The 13,651-nt window shown below is 38.7% G+C and overlaps 1 protein-coding gene across 4 annotated transcripts; it reads left to right on the forward strand.

The window, feature by feature from the left end:
• The first annotated feature begins 2,294 nt into the window (after window positions 1-2,294).
• LOC115666214 (putative disease resistance protein RGA1) lies at window positions 2,295-13,352 on the forward strand. 4 transcript variants are annotated; one of them, XM_056305694.1, is made up of 9 exons: window positions 2,295-2,587; window positions 4,337-7,894; window positions 8,189-8,477; window positions 9,608-9,871; window positions 10,099-10,314; window positions 10,565-10,602; window positions 10,691-10,849; window positions 10,960-11,020; window positions 12,847-13,352. In XM_056305694.1, the coding sequence occupies exon 2, from the start codon at window positions 4,365-4,367 to the stop codon at window positions 7,890-7,892; it is 3,528 nt and encodes a 1,175-aa protein (XP_056161669.1). In that variant the 5' UTR covers window positions 2,295-2,587; window positions 4,337-4,364; the 3' UTR covers window positions 7,893-7,894; window positions 8,189-8,477; window positions 9,608-9,871; window positions 10,099-10,314; window positions 10,565-10,602; window positions 10,691-10,849; window positions 10,960-11,020; window positions 12,847-13,352. The 4 variants fall into 4 exon arrangements, with proteins under 4 accessions (XP_056161669.1, XP_056161666.1, XP_056161667.1 ...); XM_056305691.1 differs by lacking the exon at window positions 12,847-13,352 and adding an exon at window positions 11,432-11,866; XM_056305692.1 differs by lacking the exon at window positions 12,847-13,352 and adding an exon at window positions 11,432-11,866 and having other exon boundaries at window positions 9,613-9,871.
• Window positions 13,353-13,651: the final 299 nt, after the last annotated feature.

Here is a 13,651-nt window from a genome sequence, read left to right on the forward strand (position 1 = left end):
CTGAAATCACTCGGCCCTAACGCATTTTACTCTCTGCATTTTGTTTTGCAAAGGTCGCCAAATATGTTTTTTTTTCACCCTTTTTATGGTTGCCTTTGGGAGAAAGCAGAAGTAAGGAAATAGGAGACGCCAAATCGGAGGACCGCAATACCGCTTGTAGTAAATTTCAACCTTTGCGCTCTCACAAGCCTCGGCAAAATATCTAAGGGCTGTGTTAATAGATTTTTATCTATATATTTTGAATCTAATCTTGTCTTGGACAAGTTTTTACATTTTTTTTGGCGGTCAAATTTATGCATGATTTCTTAAAAATCTTTTAATATTTAAATAATGTTTTTAAATTTTGTTTTTACATTTTTTTGGCGGTCAAATTAATGCATGATTTCTTCAAAATCTTTTAATATTTAAATAATGTTTTAAAATTTTTGTTTTTGCCTTTATAAAAAACATAAAAAGCAAGTCCAAAGAAAACTCTGATCATCATGATTACATTGTTTTGTTCTACTTTATTGTGTCATTTGTGAAACCAAATTATGTATTTGTATTATGTATATATACGCGATAAAGAGAAAGCAAGTTAGAACGGAGCTTAATGGTTGAGCTATATCATTACAAAACTTCATTCCTTACCACTTTTCGTAACATTAATTAGACATATTACTTTAAAATAAAGCAGAAAAAAACTTAATCATTGCATTTAATCTAAGATACTGTTTTTATAATAATACATCAACTTACCTTATCTATTAAATTGGATGTAATCTTTCGTGAATATACATATATACATTGGTTTTGCAATTGGTTTTTGTCATTTAAATATTTTGTATTATCAATTATTATTGTACTCTTATAGTATCTTTAAGAGGGTTTTTGGACAATAAATCAGGTGGGTGCCTATATTAAGTTTTATGTAATAAATGAGGGGGTGGGCTGTTAATGAGTAACAATTGACCGATTAATATTTGATTTTTATTATCTGGAGTCCCAAAAGCGCCTGGTCTCCCTATCTCTAAAATCCACGGGAGGAGGAAGGAGACAGAAGCGGCACAAAATCAAAGCAAAAAAAACAAAAACAAAAAAAAGCGCAAAGTGATGTTAATAGGTGACCATGGTGGAGTTAAGTTGCTTTCTGGCCATTTCAGTTATGTGTAGCAGTATGACTTTGTACACCACCGAACTCGTCTGATCTGTCTTTGCACACGCTGTCTACTCCAAATTCACTATGTGCCAACAAAATCTCCACCCTAAATTGTGATCTTGGGCCTCGGCCCCACCTTAAAGATACTTTTGCCGAGGGCTTTGTATAATACTCGTTGTGTGCGACTTTTTCGGTTTTTTTTTTCTTTTATTAATTTGAATAGTTGGTATATGCATGTCGTTCTTTCTTTTTACTTAGATGTGAAAAGTGAGGGCCTTCGTACAGCATAAGCGCACACAACTTTTTCACTTTCCCACCATGACAAAAATTATAAAAAAAATTATATATATTACGTAAATTGTGCGAACTAAACAACGCCAAACACTTGCAGACAAAAAGTTAGGCTTAATTTAGAGAACAATGCATAGGCAAGGTTGGTTTTGGGCTGCGACTTCAGCAATCGGTTGGTATTATTTTTGTGGGAACTGTCGAATCACCATCGCCACCCGCGGGTTGACCGGTTGGTCAGATCTTTCTCTGAACCTTCCCGTGACTCTCTTGTTTTTGTAAAGCAAAACAACGACACAGAGTCAAAAGGTATGAAAAGAAGAAATGCACCATAGAGACAACATACGTGGACGAATAGCAACACTATCATAATTGAAGTGATTGTCTTGAAGCATATTGTCGGTAAGGTAAAAGGAGAATTACATCTGCCGGAGGAGTTGCAAAGAAGAGTTACCTCTCCTACCACATCCTCTATGAAATATAATGACTACTACAAGTCTTTCACATTTGACTTTTAATACGTAGCATAAAAAATCTCCATTGTAATCTCATCTAATATAAATAATATTATATTTGATAATAGACGTGATATTAAAGGATTTCAATTGACCAATCATTTTGTATGATTGGCTTTTCATTTTATATAATGGGCTATCTAATTTAGTTAGACAAAAGGAACTCTACGCTTTATGATGGTCCTTCCCTTTCGCTAATTGAGGGATTAGCCTTATATTGTTTGTTGTTAGAACTCAAATGTATCATATTTTTAAGGGTGAGCAACTAGGTCGGTTCAATCCGGAACCGAACCGAACTTGCCGATTCAACACTAGTTCACACGGGAACCGGTCAGCTCTAATGTAAAAATTCTGGGAACCAGCTTTTGGGAGATCTGGTTTGGAAGAGTTCAAAACAATGCTAAATATTTTATATATAAGACCCTTGCTACTTTCTTTAAGTTCTCACTCTCATAACTAGCCTCTTTAGTCTCTTGACTTTCCCCAGCGGTGCCATTGATCTCTGTCTCTTTCTGGAGTCTTGCCCAATCTCATCTCTCTCTCTCTCTCGGTCTTGCCAACACCGTCTCCTGTCCTCCTCTCTTGATCTGGCCGGTTGTGGCCTCGCCTTTGTTGGTCGGCTGTCGATCAGCCCACGATTAGCCAGGTTCGTTCTTTCTTATAGGAACTAATCAGTGAGCTTTTCTGAAGATGAATAGCCTGATGAAGCAAAGAATGCTTAGGGAAACTATCAACTTGTTTTATTTGGATTTAGAGATCTGACTTATATGGTGTAAACATGGCCCTCAAGATCTACATATTTAGGCTATTTAGCCTTTTCCAAATTGGGCACATGAAAACATATAACATGTCCCGATTTCCAAATTTCTAAATAGAGTTCAAAATGGAAGATTAGCCAGCTTCAAGAGCTGTTTTACCTTTCTACGTATGGAAATTTAAAGTTGAAAACCATCCTCATCAGCTTGCTTTTATTATCCCAGCGCATGGAACTTCAGTATCAAAATATAATTTCATTTTTGCACAGAAAAGGTTTCATACTTCTTCATTCACAATGTTTTCTTTCTTTTTTATCCGGGCAAAAGCGGAGATTGATGAAGATAAATTTTCTTTACCACGTGAAGTCAGATGTTGAAGTTGCCCAGACAACTATAATAATTTTCCATCTTTTCAAGATTCAAATCTTATTACACTTAATACTCGATGTCTCTGGTAAACAATTTGGGCATACACGTGAACGTGCACTGTCTTCTATGGAAAGCATGTGATGAAACTAGGAAAATGGGCATATCATCAGAAAAAAGCTGGGCTTTGTTCTTTAGCCCCCTTCAGGCGAAATTTTTATATGCATCTGCTGAGAAAAATGAACTTTAATTTTCATTTTCTGGACCACGTGGGAGGGTTAACTATTGTTTGCCAATACCTAACATTTTTCTGTTAAACAGGGTCGGCGGTAATTATTTTTTTAACGCAAAAACTTACTCATTCCGTGAATAAGCTACAGACCACATGTTATATAAGATTTATTATTACATCGCAGAAACCATCAATTTTGTTCAAACTTGTCTTTATATATATATATGGGACGATAAGAATCAACCTAGAAAGGTTACCTTTTATATAAAACTTTAGCAATCATGAAAACAGGTCAGTACTTTTTCATTAGCTGAAAGTCGAATTTCTTGTAGAAAGTTACTGATCACATGAAATTTATTAGTTACTTACATACTTACAAGTCACATAATTTCTTTCGGAAATCCTAGTGGGACAAGGAGGAATTAGAAAGAAATGAAATGACATAAAATTAACTTGGCATCCATAAATGTTGAACATGCAACTAATGTGGAAGGGGGAGTTAAGAGATCCATCAGCTAATCATTATTAGGTATGAATAGGATGTGCAACTCCATGCTGTAGCGGAGCTTAAGCCATTAGATCGGACGAGCAAGGTAATAGTGGTGGTTGATCATGGGTCAACGAACGCCACCGAAGGTCTAGGCGGTAGTGGGCATCGATGGAGGACCGCTGGAGGAGCTTTGGCCGAGCGATGGTGAGATGGAAGATGATAAACAATTGTGAAGAAAAGAAAAAAGAAAGAAAAGAACATAAAGAAAAATAAATAAGTAAAAAGACGGCGTTGTTTTGTCCATGTTGGATCGCCAACGGTAACATGTAGGATGGCCAACGATGAGTTGACCGCCACGTCACTAATTGCAGGTGATAATTAGTATGAAGGACTATATTGAAATTTCATGTAAAGATTTATGACTATATTGATAAAATTGAAAAGTGTAAGACTCGTTGGAATCCGTAAAAATGGTTTGTGCCTAAATTTCGTAATTTTCCCTAGAATTCTCTAGCCTTCGAACTAACTGGATTAATATCTTCTGATGCACAGAGAAGACAAACAAAGAGAGAGAACAAAAATGGCGGAAGCTGCCATCGTCAGCATTGTTGGAAAGATCATTACTAATCTGGTTACTCAATCACTAGATAAGGTTGGAAAGTTATGGGGCGTCAAGCATGAACTCGAGGTGCTTGGGGACACTGTCTCCACGCTTCGGGCCGTACTAGACGATGCAGAGAAGCAATCCCACCAAAGTGGCCAAATCCAAGTTTGGCTTGAGAAATTGAAAGAAGCATTCTATGATGCACAAGATGTGCTTGAAGAATTCAATATAGAAGCCACACGACGAGAATTGAGGGGCCACAACACAATGATCAAGGAGGTAAAGGCATTTTTCTCAAGTTCAAACCAGCTTGCCTTTAAACTGAAGATGAGTTACAAAATAAGAGCAGCGAGGGAGAGAATAGAAGCCATTAATGCTGGTAGGAGATTCCACTTGGCCGAGCACCCCGTGGATTTGCAAGTAGAGAGAGAGTGGCGGAAGAGAGAAGAGACACAGTCATTTATACGTGAGGGAGATATTAGAGGGAGAGATGATGATAAGAAGACGATCATAGAATTCTTATTGGATTCAAACGTGAATGAGAATGTTTCCATCCTTCCAATAGTTGGCATTGGTGGGCTTGGAAAAACGGTTCTTGCGCAATTTGTATTTAATGATGAGATGGTCACTAGACAGTTTAACTTGAAAATATGGGTTTGTGTCTCTAATGACTTTGACATGAAAAAAATAGTGAAAAATATCATAGCTTGCGCAACGAAGAAAGAACCAATAGAGGTTTCGCTGGAACAATTGCAAAGAGAAATGAGGGCAGCAATTGATGGAAAGAGATATCTCTTAGTTTTAGATGATTTGTGGGAAAAACACCAGTCAACATGGCTGAGCTTGAAGACTTTATTACTGGGAGGTGCTAGAGGAAGCAAGATCCTTATAACTACACGCCTTTCTTCGGTTGTGGAGATCACTGGCACTACTCCACCTCATCTTCTTCGTGGCTTATCTGAAAGTGCGTCTCTTGATTTATTAATGCAAATGGCTTGTCGAAAAGAAGAGATGCAAGATCCTGACATGCAAGCTATCGGCAAAGAGATAGTTAGAAAGTGCTCTGGGGTTCCATTAGTTATTCGAACCGTTGGGAGTTTACTATTCTTTAAGAAAACTAAACTTGAATGGATGCATTTCAAAGATAAAGAGCTCCAAGAAGTGTCTCGAAGCGAAGACGACATAAAATCGGTTCTTAGGCTAAGTTACAACCATCTACCTTCACATTTGAAACAATGTTTCGCATTGTGTTCATTGTTTCCCAAAGACTATGAGATAAAGAAGCAAACTCTGGTCAATCTTTGGATGGCAGAAGGATTTATCCAACCATCAAATAGAAGTCAACATTTAGAAGACATTGCTCATGGATATTTCATGGATCTACTATGGAGTAACTTCTTTCAAGATTTTCAAGAAGACAAGGAGACTTGCAAGATGCATGATTTGATGCATGATCTAGCCTGCGTAGTTGCAGGGAATGAGTGTGGGGTGGCATTGGATGACACAAAATCCATAAATGAAAGAGCACGTCATCTATGTGTCGGTGACCTTCCAATCTCACACTTGAAAGCAAGTCCCCTGAGAACATATCTCTCTTGTATGCTACGACGAATAAGTGAAGTAGATTTACGCCAACTCATTCAAAGTTTCAAGAGGTTGCGCGTCTTGGATCTACATACCACATATGTAGAGAAGGTGCCAAGGTCCATTTGTAAGTTAAAGCATCTCACGTATCTCGACCTCTCTGGCAATCGTGAACTAAAAAGGCTTCCTAACTCCATTACGAGACTGCAGAATTTGCAAACACTTAATCTCAACAACTGTTGTGCCCTTGAAGAATTGCCAAGGGGTATAAGGAAGTTAGTCAGCCTTCGAAATCTAGACATAGATGGTTGTTGGAAGCTTGGTTATTTGCCACGCGAACTAGGGCAATTGAGTTCTCTGCATAGGCTAACACGCTTCATTTTGCCCAAAGATAAAGCTCTTGCTAAAGATTGTTGCGAACTTGGGGAGCTAAATGGGCTTAATGACATCCGGGGAAGCCTTAGAATTGAGAATTTGGGAAGTGTGACAGATGCCGAAGCAGAATCCAAGGCTGCGAACTTGATAGGGAAGCAGTCTCTGGAATCTTTGGCACTTGAATGGGGTTATTTCAATACCGGTGATGTCGCAAATAGAGATGAAGTGCTATTAGATGGATTGAGGCCGCACTCAAGTCTGCAGAAGTTGACGATCAATGAATATAGCGGTGAGAGCTTTCCAAGGTGGATGATGGATAGTCTCGTGTCTTCCTTGTCCAATTTAGTTGAGGTATGCTTTGACAATTGTGGAAGATGTAAAAGTCTCCCTCCATTAGGCCAACTACCTCGCCTCAAGTCTTTATCTATTTTGGAGCTGCCTGAATTGGAAGATATCGGGTTAGGCCATTCATCCACTTCAATAGCATCATTTCCTAGGCTATTGGAATTGGATATCCAAAACTGTGAAAAATTGAAAGCCATGCCACTGGCTCCGCGTCTTGAGGAGTTAATGCTGACTAGGGTCCACCCAGCGTTGATAAATATGATAGTTGGCCTTAATAAGTTGAAGCGTCTAGATATCGAGGAGATGGAGTTTCTGGAATGTGTGCCCGAGGAGTGCTGGAAAAGTCTCGCCTCCCTTGAAAAGCTTTACATAATGGATTGTCATGGGTTAACTTCTCTCTCAAAAGCACCACCACCACCACCACCACCCCTGGGTAGGCGACATCAATCCAACCAGGTGGATCTCGATTCTTCGGATTCTGAGGAGCTGGATTTATCCAATCACGGCGAAAGCAGCGGCGGCAACAGCAACAACCTCATCTTGGAACTTCACAGTCTCCGCTCCGTGAGACTCTGGGGACTTCCAAAACTAGCATCTCTCCCACGGTGGCTTCTCCAGGCCAGCAATCTCGAGCATCTCTCTATTCGGTATTGTTCGGAGCTGGATAAATGGGATTTCGATGGAGTACTCCATCACAGTCTTCGGTCCCTGTGGATCGAATCTCTTCCAAAACTAGAATCTCTCCCACAGTGGCTTCTACAGGCCGGCAATCTCGAGCGTCTAGATATTTGGGATTGTGATGAGCTGGATATATGCAAAGACGAGAGCGGCAACCTCATCTTGGATTTCGATGGACGACTCCATCAGAGTCTTCGGTCCCTGTGGATTCGCGGCCTTCCCAAACTAGCATCCCTTCCACAGTGGCTTCTCCAGCTCAGCAATCTCGAGCATCTCCAAATTTCCCGTTGCTCCAATTTGAAGGCATTACCAGAGCAGATCGAGGCCCTTCAATCACTTCAGCTGCTTGAAATCATAAATTGCCCCTCGTTGACGTCATTACCAGAAGGAATGCGAAGGCTTGCGTCCCTTACTCACCTGATAATCTACGAATGCCCAGAATTGGAGAGGAGGTGCAAGAGAGATGGAGGCGAGGACTGGGACAAGATCGCTCATATCCCCGACATACAACCTCTTTACTGAAGGTACATGGGACCTCCTTTTTTTTTCCCCAGATTTTTTCATGAATAATGATTTTTCGAACATGGTGTTTGGATACTTGATTCGATTTTTGGGGGATACGATTATGGACAGATCGGTGAAAGGTTTGGGGCCTGGGCATATCCCCTTTGGATGCTTGATTCGATTGGGGATTAGGGTGTGTGGGAACATCGCTTTATTCCCAGAAGCGCGAGAGAAAAAAACACAGAGAAAAATTTTGATACCCTTTCTCATCCAACTCCGAGCTCATTGAATCTGGCTCGTGACTCATGCTGCAGATATGGTGTGCAATCTGCTCATTTGATTTCCACGAGGAGCGAAGTTGCCTGCACGGTCCGATGATTCTGGGAGGACTCTCGTACATGAAGCGATGTTATTGTTAGCATTTGAAAGCAATGTTGTGTAAACTAAAAGCTGCAAATTGTTTTGCATTATAGTAGAGTTTCTGAGGTCTCTCTGTGAAGAGTTTGAAGAGAAACGCGATGGTGGGGAGAGAGAGATAGAGAGAGAGAGAAGGGAAATGCGCATTCTTGTCTTGCCGTTCAGCCATTCTATAGAGATTCTCAGGTAAATCCTTTGCCAATTTTGAGCACCAACTTAAACAATTGAGTAAATGTTTGAAATTAGAAGAGGCCTTATGACAATTGGATTGGAAGTCTAATCTATTACTTCTCCATTTTGATCACTGCAAGGTTGTCCTACTCATTTTGTTTGGTTGACAATTGACATGTTCTTCATCTCTTGTTCAAAACAATGTTTGCAAAAGAAAATTGTGCTGTGCAAGGCAGAATGAATGAACAGAGCAGTAGTCATTGTTGTCGTTTCTTTTGATGACTAAATCAATCACTACCAATGTTAAGTCTATGTTGTGGACCTCTTGGGGAATTGATATCTCTTGTATCAACTCTTGTCTCAGATTTTTCTTGTTCCGTGACTTCAATTGGTCATACTAATTATTGCTGTGTTCCGTAGTCTTAATCTGCCATGGCGATATCTGATGGATATTTTTGCCAAAGCCGTTGGCAAGGGTAATTTGCAATTATGCGAAGTTTGTGAAAGAAGAAAGTACTTCAATGTGATTGTCTTTTCATTGTGAGAGGAAAGAATTAGGTGCACAGTCAAGATTCACGAGTTGATCATCCATTAGATCTAATGAAATATCATAATAACATGTTTGCTGATTGATCCTTGGTAAGGTGGAATTCCATTAATCTCTTAAACTGTTGCACTCTGCAATTTGCTTCCTTCAACTATGTAACTGCCCTGCCCTCAGTTTTTTACTTGTTCTCAAGCTCTCTTTTGGGAATGAGGCCTGAGAATAACCTTGAAATGGTTCTAAAAGAATAAGTATAGTTTTTCCACTGTTTTTTTTAGTTTATTTTCAAAGGAGAATGTGGTAGCGTCCTGAGGGCAATTGATAAAACTCGCTATTTATGCTTCAAAATGTAAGTTTTTCCTATTTGAAACTGGTCTTCAAAAAGTGGTTTTCTACTTTTTGGCGCTAGCACTTGCTAAAGAGACCCTTTCTTCGAAGTACCCAGTCCATCTTTTATCTTTTCAAAACTAATTTCTCATGCATACCAGAAGGCCAAGTCATACAAACAGAGCTTATCGTTTAACTATCTTCCATGACATTAAGCTTCCAGGATTTTTGGTTCAGTAGATATGTCTATTACTCACACTGCTTTAATTTTTAGACTAGGCAGAAATGGCGCAGATTTTGGCACCAATGACACAATGCCAGTTGAGGATCACAAAGGAATCACAGAGCGACAGTCCCATGACAGCAAACACATGGATTTTTCTCTTGCTAAAACAGAAGAAGAGTGGAAGCACCAAGAGCTTTTCTAAGTTTAGGGTGTATGCTTTGAAGTTTGAGAACACTACTATTACAGGCTTGAGAGTCTTCTCGACTTGAATGTCACGCCCTGCACCGATCCAATAGTTGCAAATCACATTTGGTATGTTCTAATGCCTAAAACCTTTAAGTGTGGTGCACAAAAAAATGAATAATACTTGAACTATTCTGTACTGAGATTAGAAGTTAGAATTTTTCTTCATTCTACCATCAGGATAAATATGTCATATGTTTTATGCACGTTCAACAAGTGACACCTTTTTTTGTATTTCAATTTCTACACTAGCAAATCTTGTTTAATGTTTTGATGTAAGTCTAACTATGAGACAGAATCGGAGGTTCTGGCATTGATATGGGCAGCAAATCGAGGTACTAATGGCGACAATAAGATATATCGCCATCTCGCCTGTTTTTACGGGAAAAAAAAAAAGCACAGAATTGTTGCCATCAACTCTGGCTTCTATCGTGCAGTGGGAGTACCAAGAGGGACCAAGCATGGGAATTGAAGCGGGAGATTATATATGGTGTTCGAGATACCTTCTCGAGGTGAAATTACAATTACTTGCTCAAGAAAATAACCGAATGTCATTAACGGCAAACAGAATAAGTGCATATAGACGTGTCCTACAGTTTCAAATACTTAATTGTTTATGTTGATTATATGGCATAGAATAACTGAGCAAGCTGGTGTTGTCCTCGTGTTAGATCCGTAGCCAATGGAGGTCACCGACTTCTTTATCACCATTTATGCAATATATTATCCATAAGTTTGTAAAAATACTCTCTTCCTTCTCAGGGTGAATGGAATGGTGCAGGATGCCACACTAACTACAGGTTACACCATAAAAATAACATGGACTTGATTAAGTATTTCTTTTCATTAAAGGACTTTAATAGTGTTTTTTCTCCGTGATTTATGCAGTACCAAAAGCATGAGTGAGAGGGAGGCTTTGAAATGATAAAGAAGGCAATTCTGAATCTCTCACTTCGCCATGAGGAGCACATTAGCGTCTACGGAGAAGGAAATGAGAGAAGGTTGACAGGAAAGCATGAAACAGCCAACATCGACATATTTTCTAGGGTAATGCTCAGAAGAAGCACACCAGCTGCGAGTCAAATTTCGAAGATTGCCCATTAAATTGAACTCAAATATTGTTATGATGCCTGAATTATTTGAATTCTGTTATGCAGGGACTTGCCAACCGTGCTTGCTCAATCTTTGTGGGTGGTGACCTTGAGAAGCAAGGAAAAGGTACTGTAACAATGACCCCACCAGTCCCTTTTTGTGCTCTGTCTGAGTATCAATTAAACACCCTTAACTTTCATGGATGATTCAAGAAAAGCTACCATAAAAAAATAGTACATAGAAAGTACTTATTGTTCTTTTTGGTCTCAGTTGATTCTATGATTGTTACTACGAAAGAAACCGTTAACCCTCATAAAGCATTCTCCAGTTTTGCTTCCTAAACAAATGTAAATCTTCACATCAGTCCTTACTAATCCAATATTTACAGAACTTTATTGAAGTTAAGACTTGGACATCTCAGTTCTTATAGTGTCTCAAAAAAACTCTATGGAATGCTTAAATATTTCTGAATATAGATAAAACACAGAAAGTTCACATTCCTTGTCCAGTCAATTAATGGCTTAAAATGATATGCAGGTTACTTGGAAGACTCCCTGCCTCAAACATGGACCATGACCTCTTTACTTGCTGAAACTACAATTTAATGGGAGCCTACCCATCAGGCTGAAGCTCTACTCAAAAGCTAGCATTGACGGTCTAAAATTCAAGTTGCTGTTTAAAAAGGCCAAATGCATTAATCAAATCGGTGAGGATCTACAAGCTGAGAGATTGTGATCCCCTTTTCCTCTAGATTTAGGACATTGAGAGAAGATCCTCATGTAAATACTTCCTAGAGAAAGAAAATTAGGTGTCCGAGCTCACACCTAGTCTCCTTTACATTGGATTCATCCTACATTCGCAAGTAGTCTCAATGTTTCAGGATTTGAGTTCACCATTACCCTTTAGCATCATGGACATCTTACCGTGTTCAAATGGTCAGTTACTTAGATATTTCAGCGCAACTCATCCAAATTTTTGTCATATGCTAAACTCATCCAATTTGTCATATTCAACTTTCTTTTGAATGAAAGGCATATTGACTTCTGATTCAGTAAACATGAGATGCACCAGTTTGCTTCATCTCTTCCAATGTCTCATCAAGAGAACTTTGGGAAGTATAAACAGACTGTAATTTTTGGGGTCGCCCAAGTTTGTCTGTCCAACTCAGCAAATCTTTTTTCTTTGCGAGGCAAAGAAATGTTCTCATTCACATGGAAAGTGCAATATATACATAAAAACAGCAATTTGGCAATACCTAACACTTTGCTTCTACAGAACTAAAAGTCAACTCATCTCCTCAAACCTATTCGATTGTCTTATTCAACAATAGAACAAATAATTAACAATGATATTGATGCTAACTTATCTATCTTACCGTGTCTAGTAGATAGAAAGTTTGCGAAGTAGGATAGCTGTTTCTCTGGAAATATAGATGAGAAGACACGCGGATTGGACTTCTCAAACGATTCCCAAGTCCGGTTAAGGGAAGAAATTGCAAAGTTTTCTGTAGTTCATATATTTATGAAATTGCTAGTAAATTTCTAATAAGGTTGATAAAAAAATACTCTGACATCGGCTTGAAAGAAAAATTCTCGAAAATAATGAGAATTCTATTCTCTTTGCATGATTCAGCAAGTTTCAGTTGAAGTGTATCAACCCTAGTTAAGAGTATACAACTGAAAAGAAAATGTAACTTGAATTTAACTAGGGGAGATCATGATTTATTCTTGATCTATAATTTGTACTAAGCACTAGGCATGTTCAGATCTCAAATAATATTCAAGCTCAGGTTTCAAGTCAAGGCATCAGGAACCAATGTCAACATATCATACCATACCAGAGTGTTCCTAAAATTTTTCTAGGTTGTCATATATGATATGAACATGGACTCTATGAAGCACTCGATCAGGCAAATCTCAATTCATGCATTTCTAAATCTTGTCTCATTACAGGTGTTGTACATCAGCTTCAGCCTCAGTAGTCTAAGCTACATATCAATGGCAGTCTTGAGCTACTTATCTGCCCACAAGCAAGTTCAACTCTAAGCTAGCTATATACGCCACTTGGTCCCTCGGCCATATATTCTCTCATAGTTTCTCCTACTGAGAGTAGCCAAATTTGCTATAACAAGAAGAAGCTCATTGTTGCTGCCATAAGGACAAGTGTATCTGCCAGCACAATAGTGATTGCCCTAGTTTTCTCATATATTGAAGTGCTCATGGACAGATATCCATTAAAGAGCTCCTCGTGCATCTTAAAGAACAAATTATGCTGCTTCGTGAGCCAGTATCACATATACAATTGAGAGTTTCTGATGTGTTTCTGCGAGATATTTCATTTTGCATTGTCTTCATCAGTATTGCTCTTCGTAACTAAATTTGTAGTAGGAGAGTTATTCAGCACACTCCAATATAGTGGAACATTTCAACATCGTTGAATAACGGAAGTTTGTCGGCTATGATATGTCCTATTAAAGCCGCATACGGAAAGCAAATGTATGGTCAAGAAATAAGATGAAATAAGAAACATGATACAAGAGATCAGTCACATCATGGAATGTCATGGCATTTCCAAATATTGCTGGAAAAATCATTGCCACATAGAAAATCAAATCCACTGAGTAACTTTCTACAACTACAATTGAGGTGGTGAAGCGTAATTGATTGTTGAATCAAGCGTTTCTATTAGATGAACTTCACTTTTCCTTTTATGTTCATGTAAGATTATTCAGGGTGAGGAAAAATTGAAAAGCAAATC

This window comes from Syzygium oleosum, unplaced genomic scaffold (assembly GCF_021117445.2).
Source record: "Syzygium oleosum isolate NSW1041296 unplaced genomic scaffold, Sole_v2.1 Sole_v2.38, whole genome shotgun sequence".
NCBI lineage: Eukaryota > Viridiplantae > Streptophyta > Magnoliopsida > Myrtales > Myrtaceae > Syzygium > Syzygium oleosum.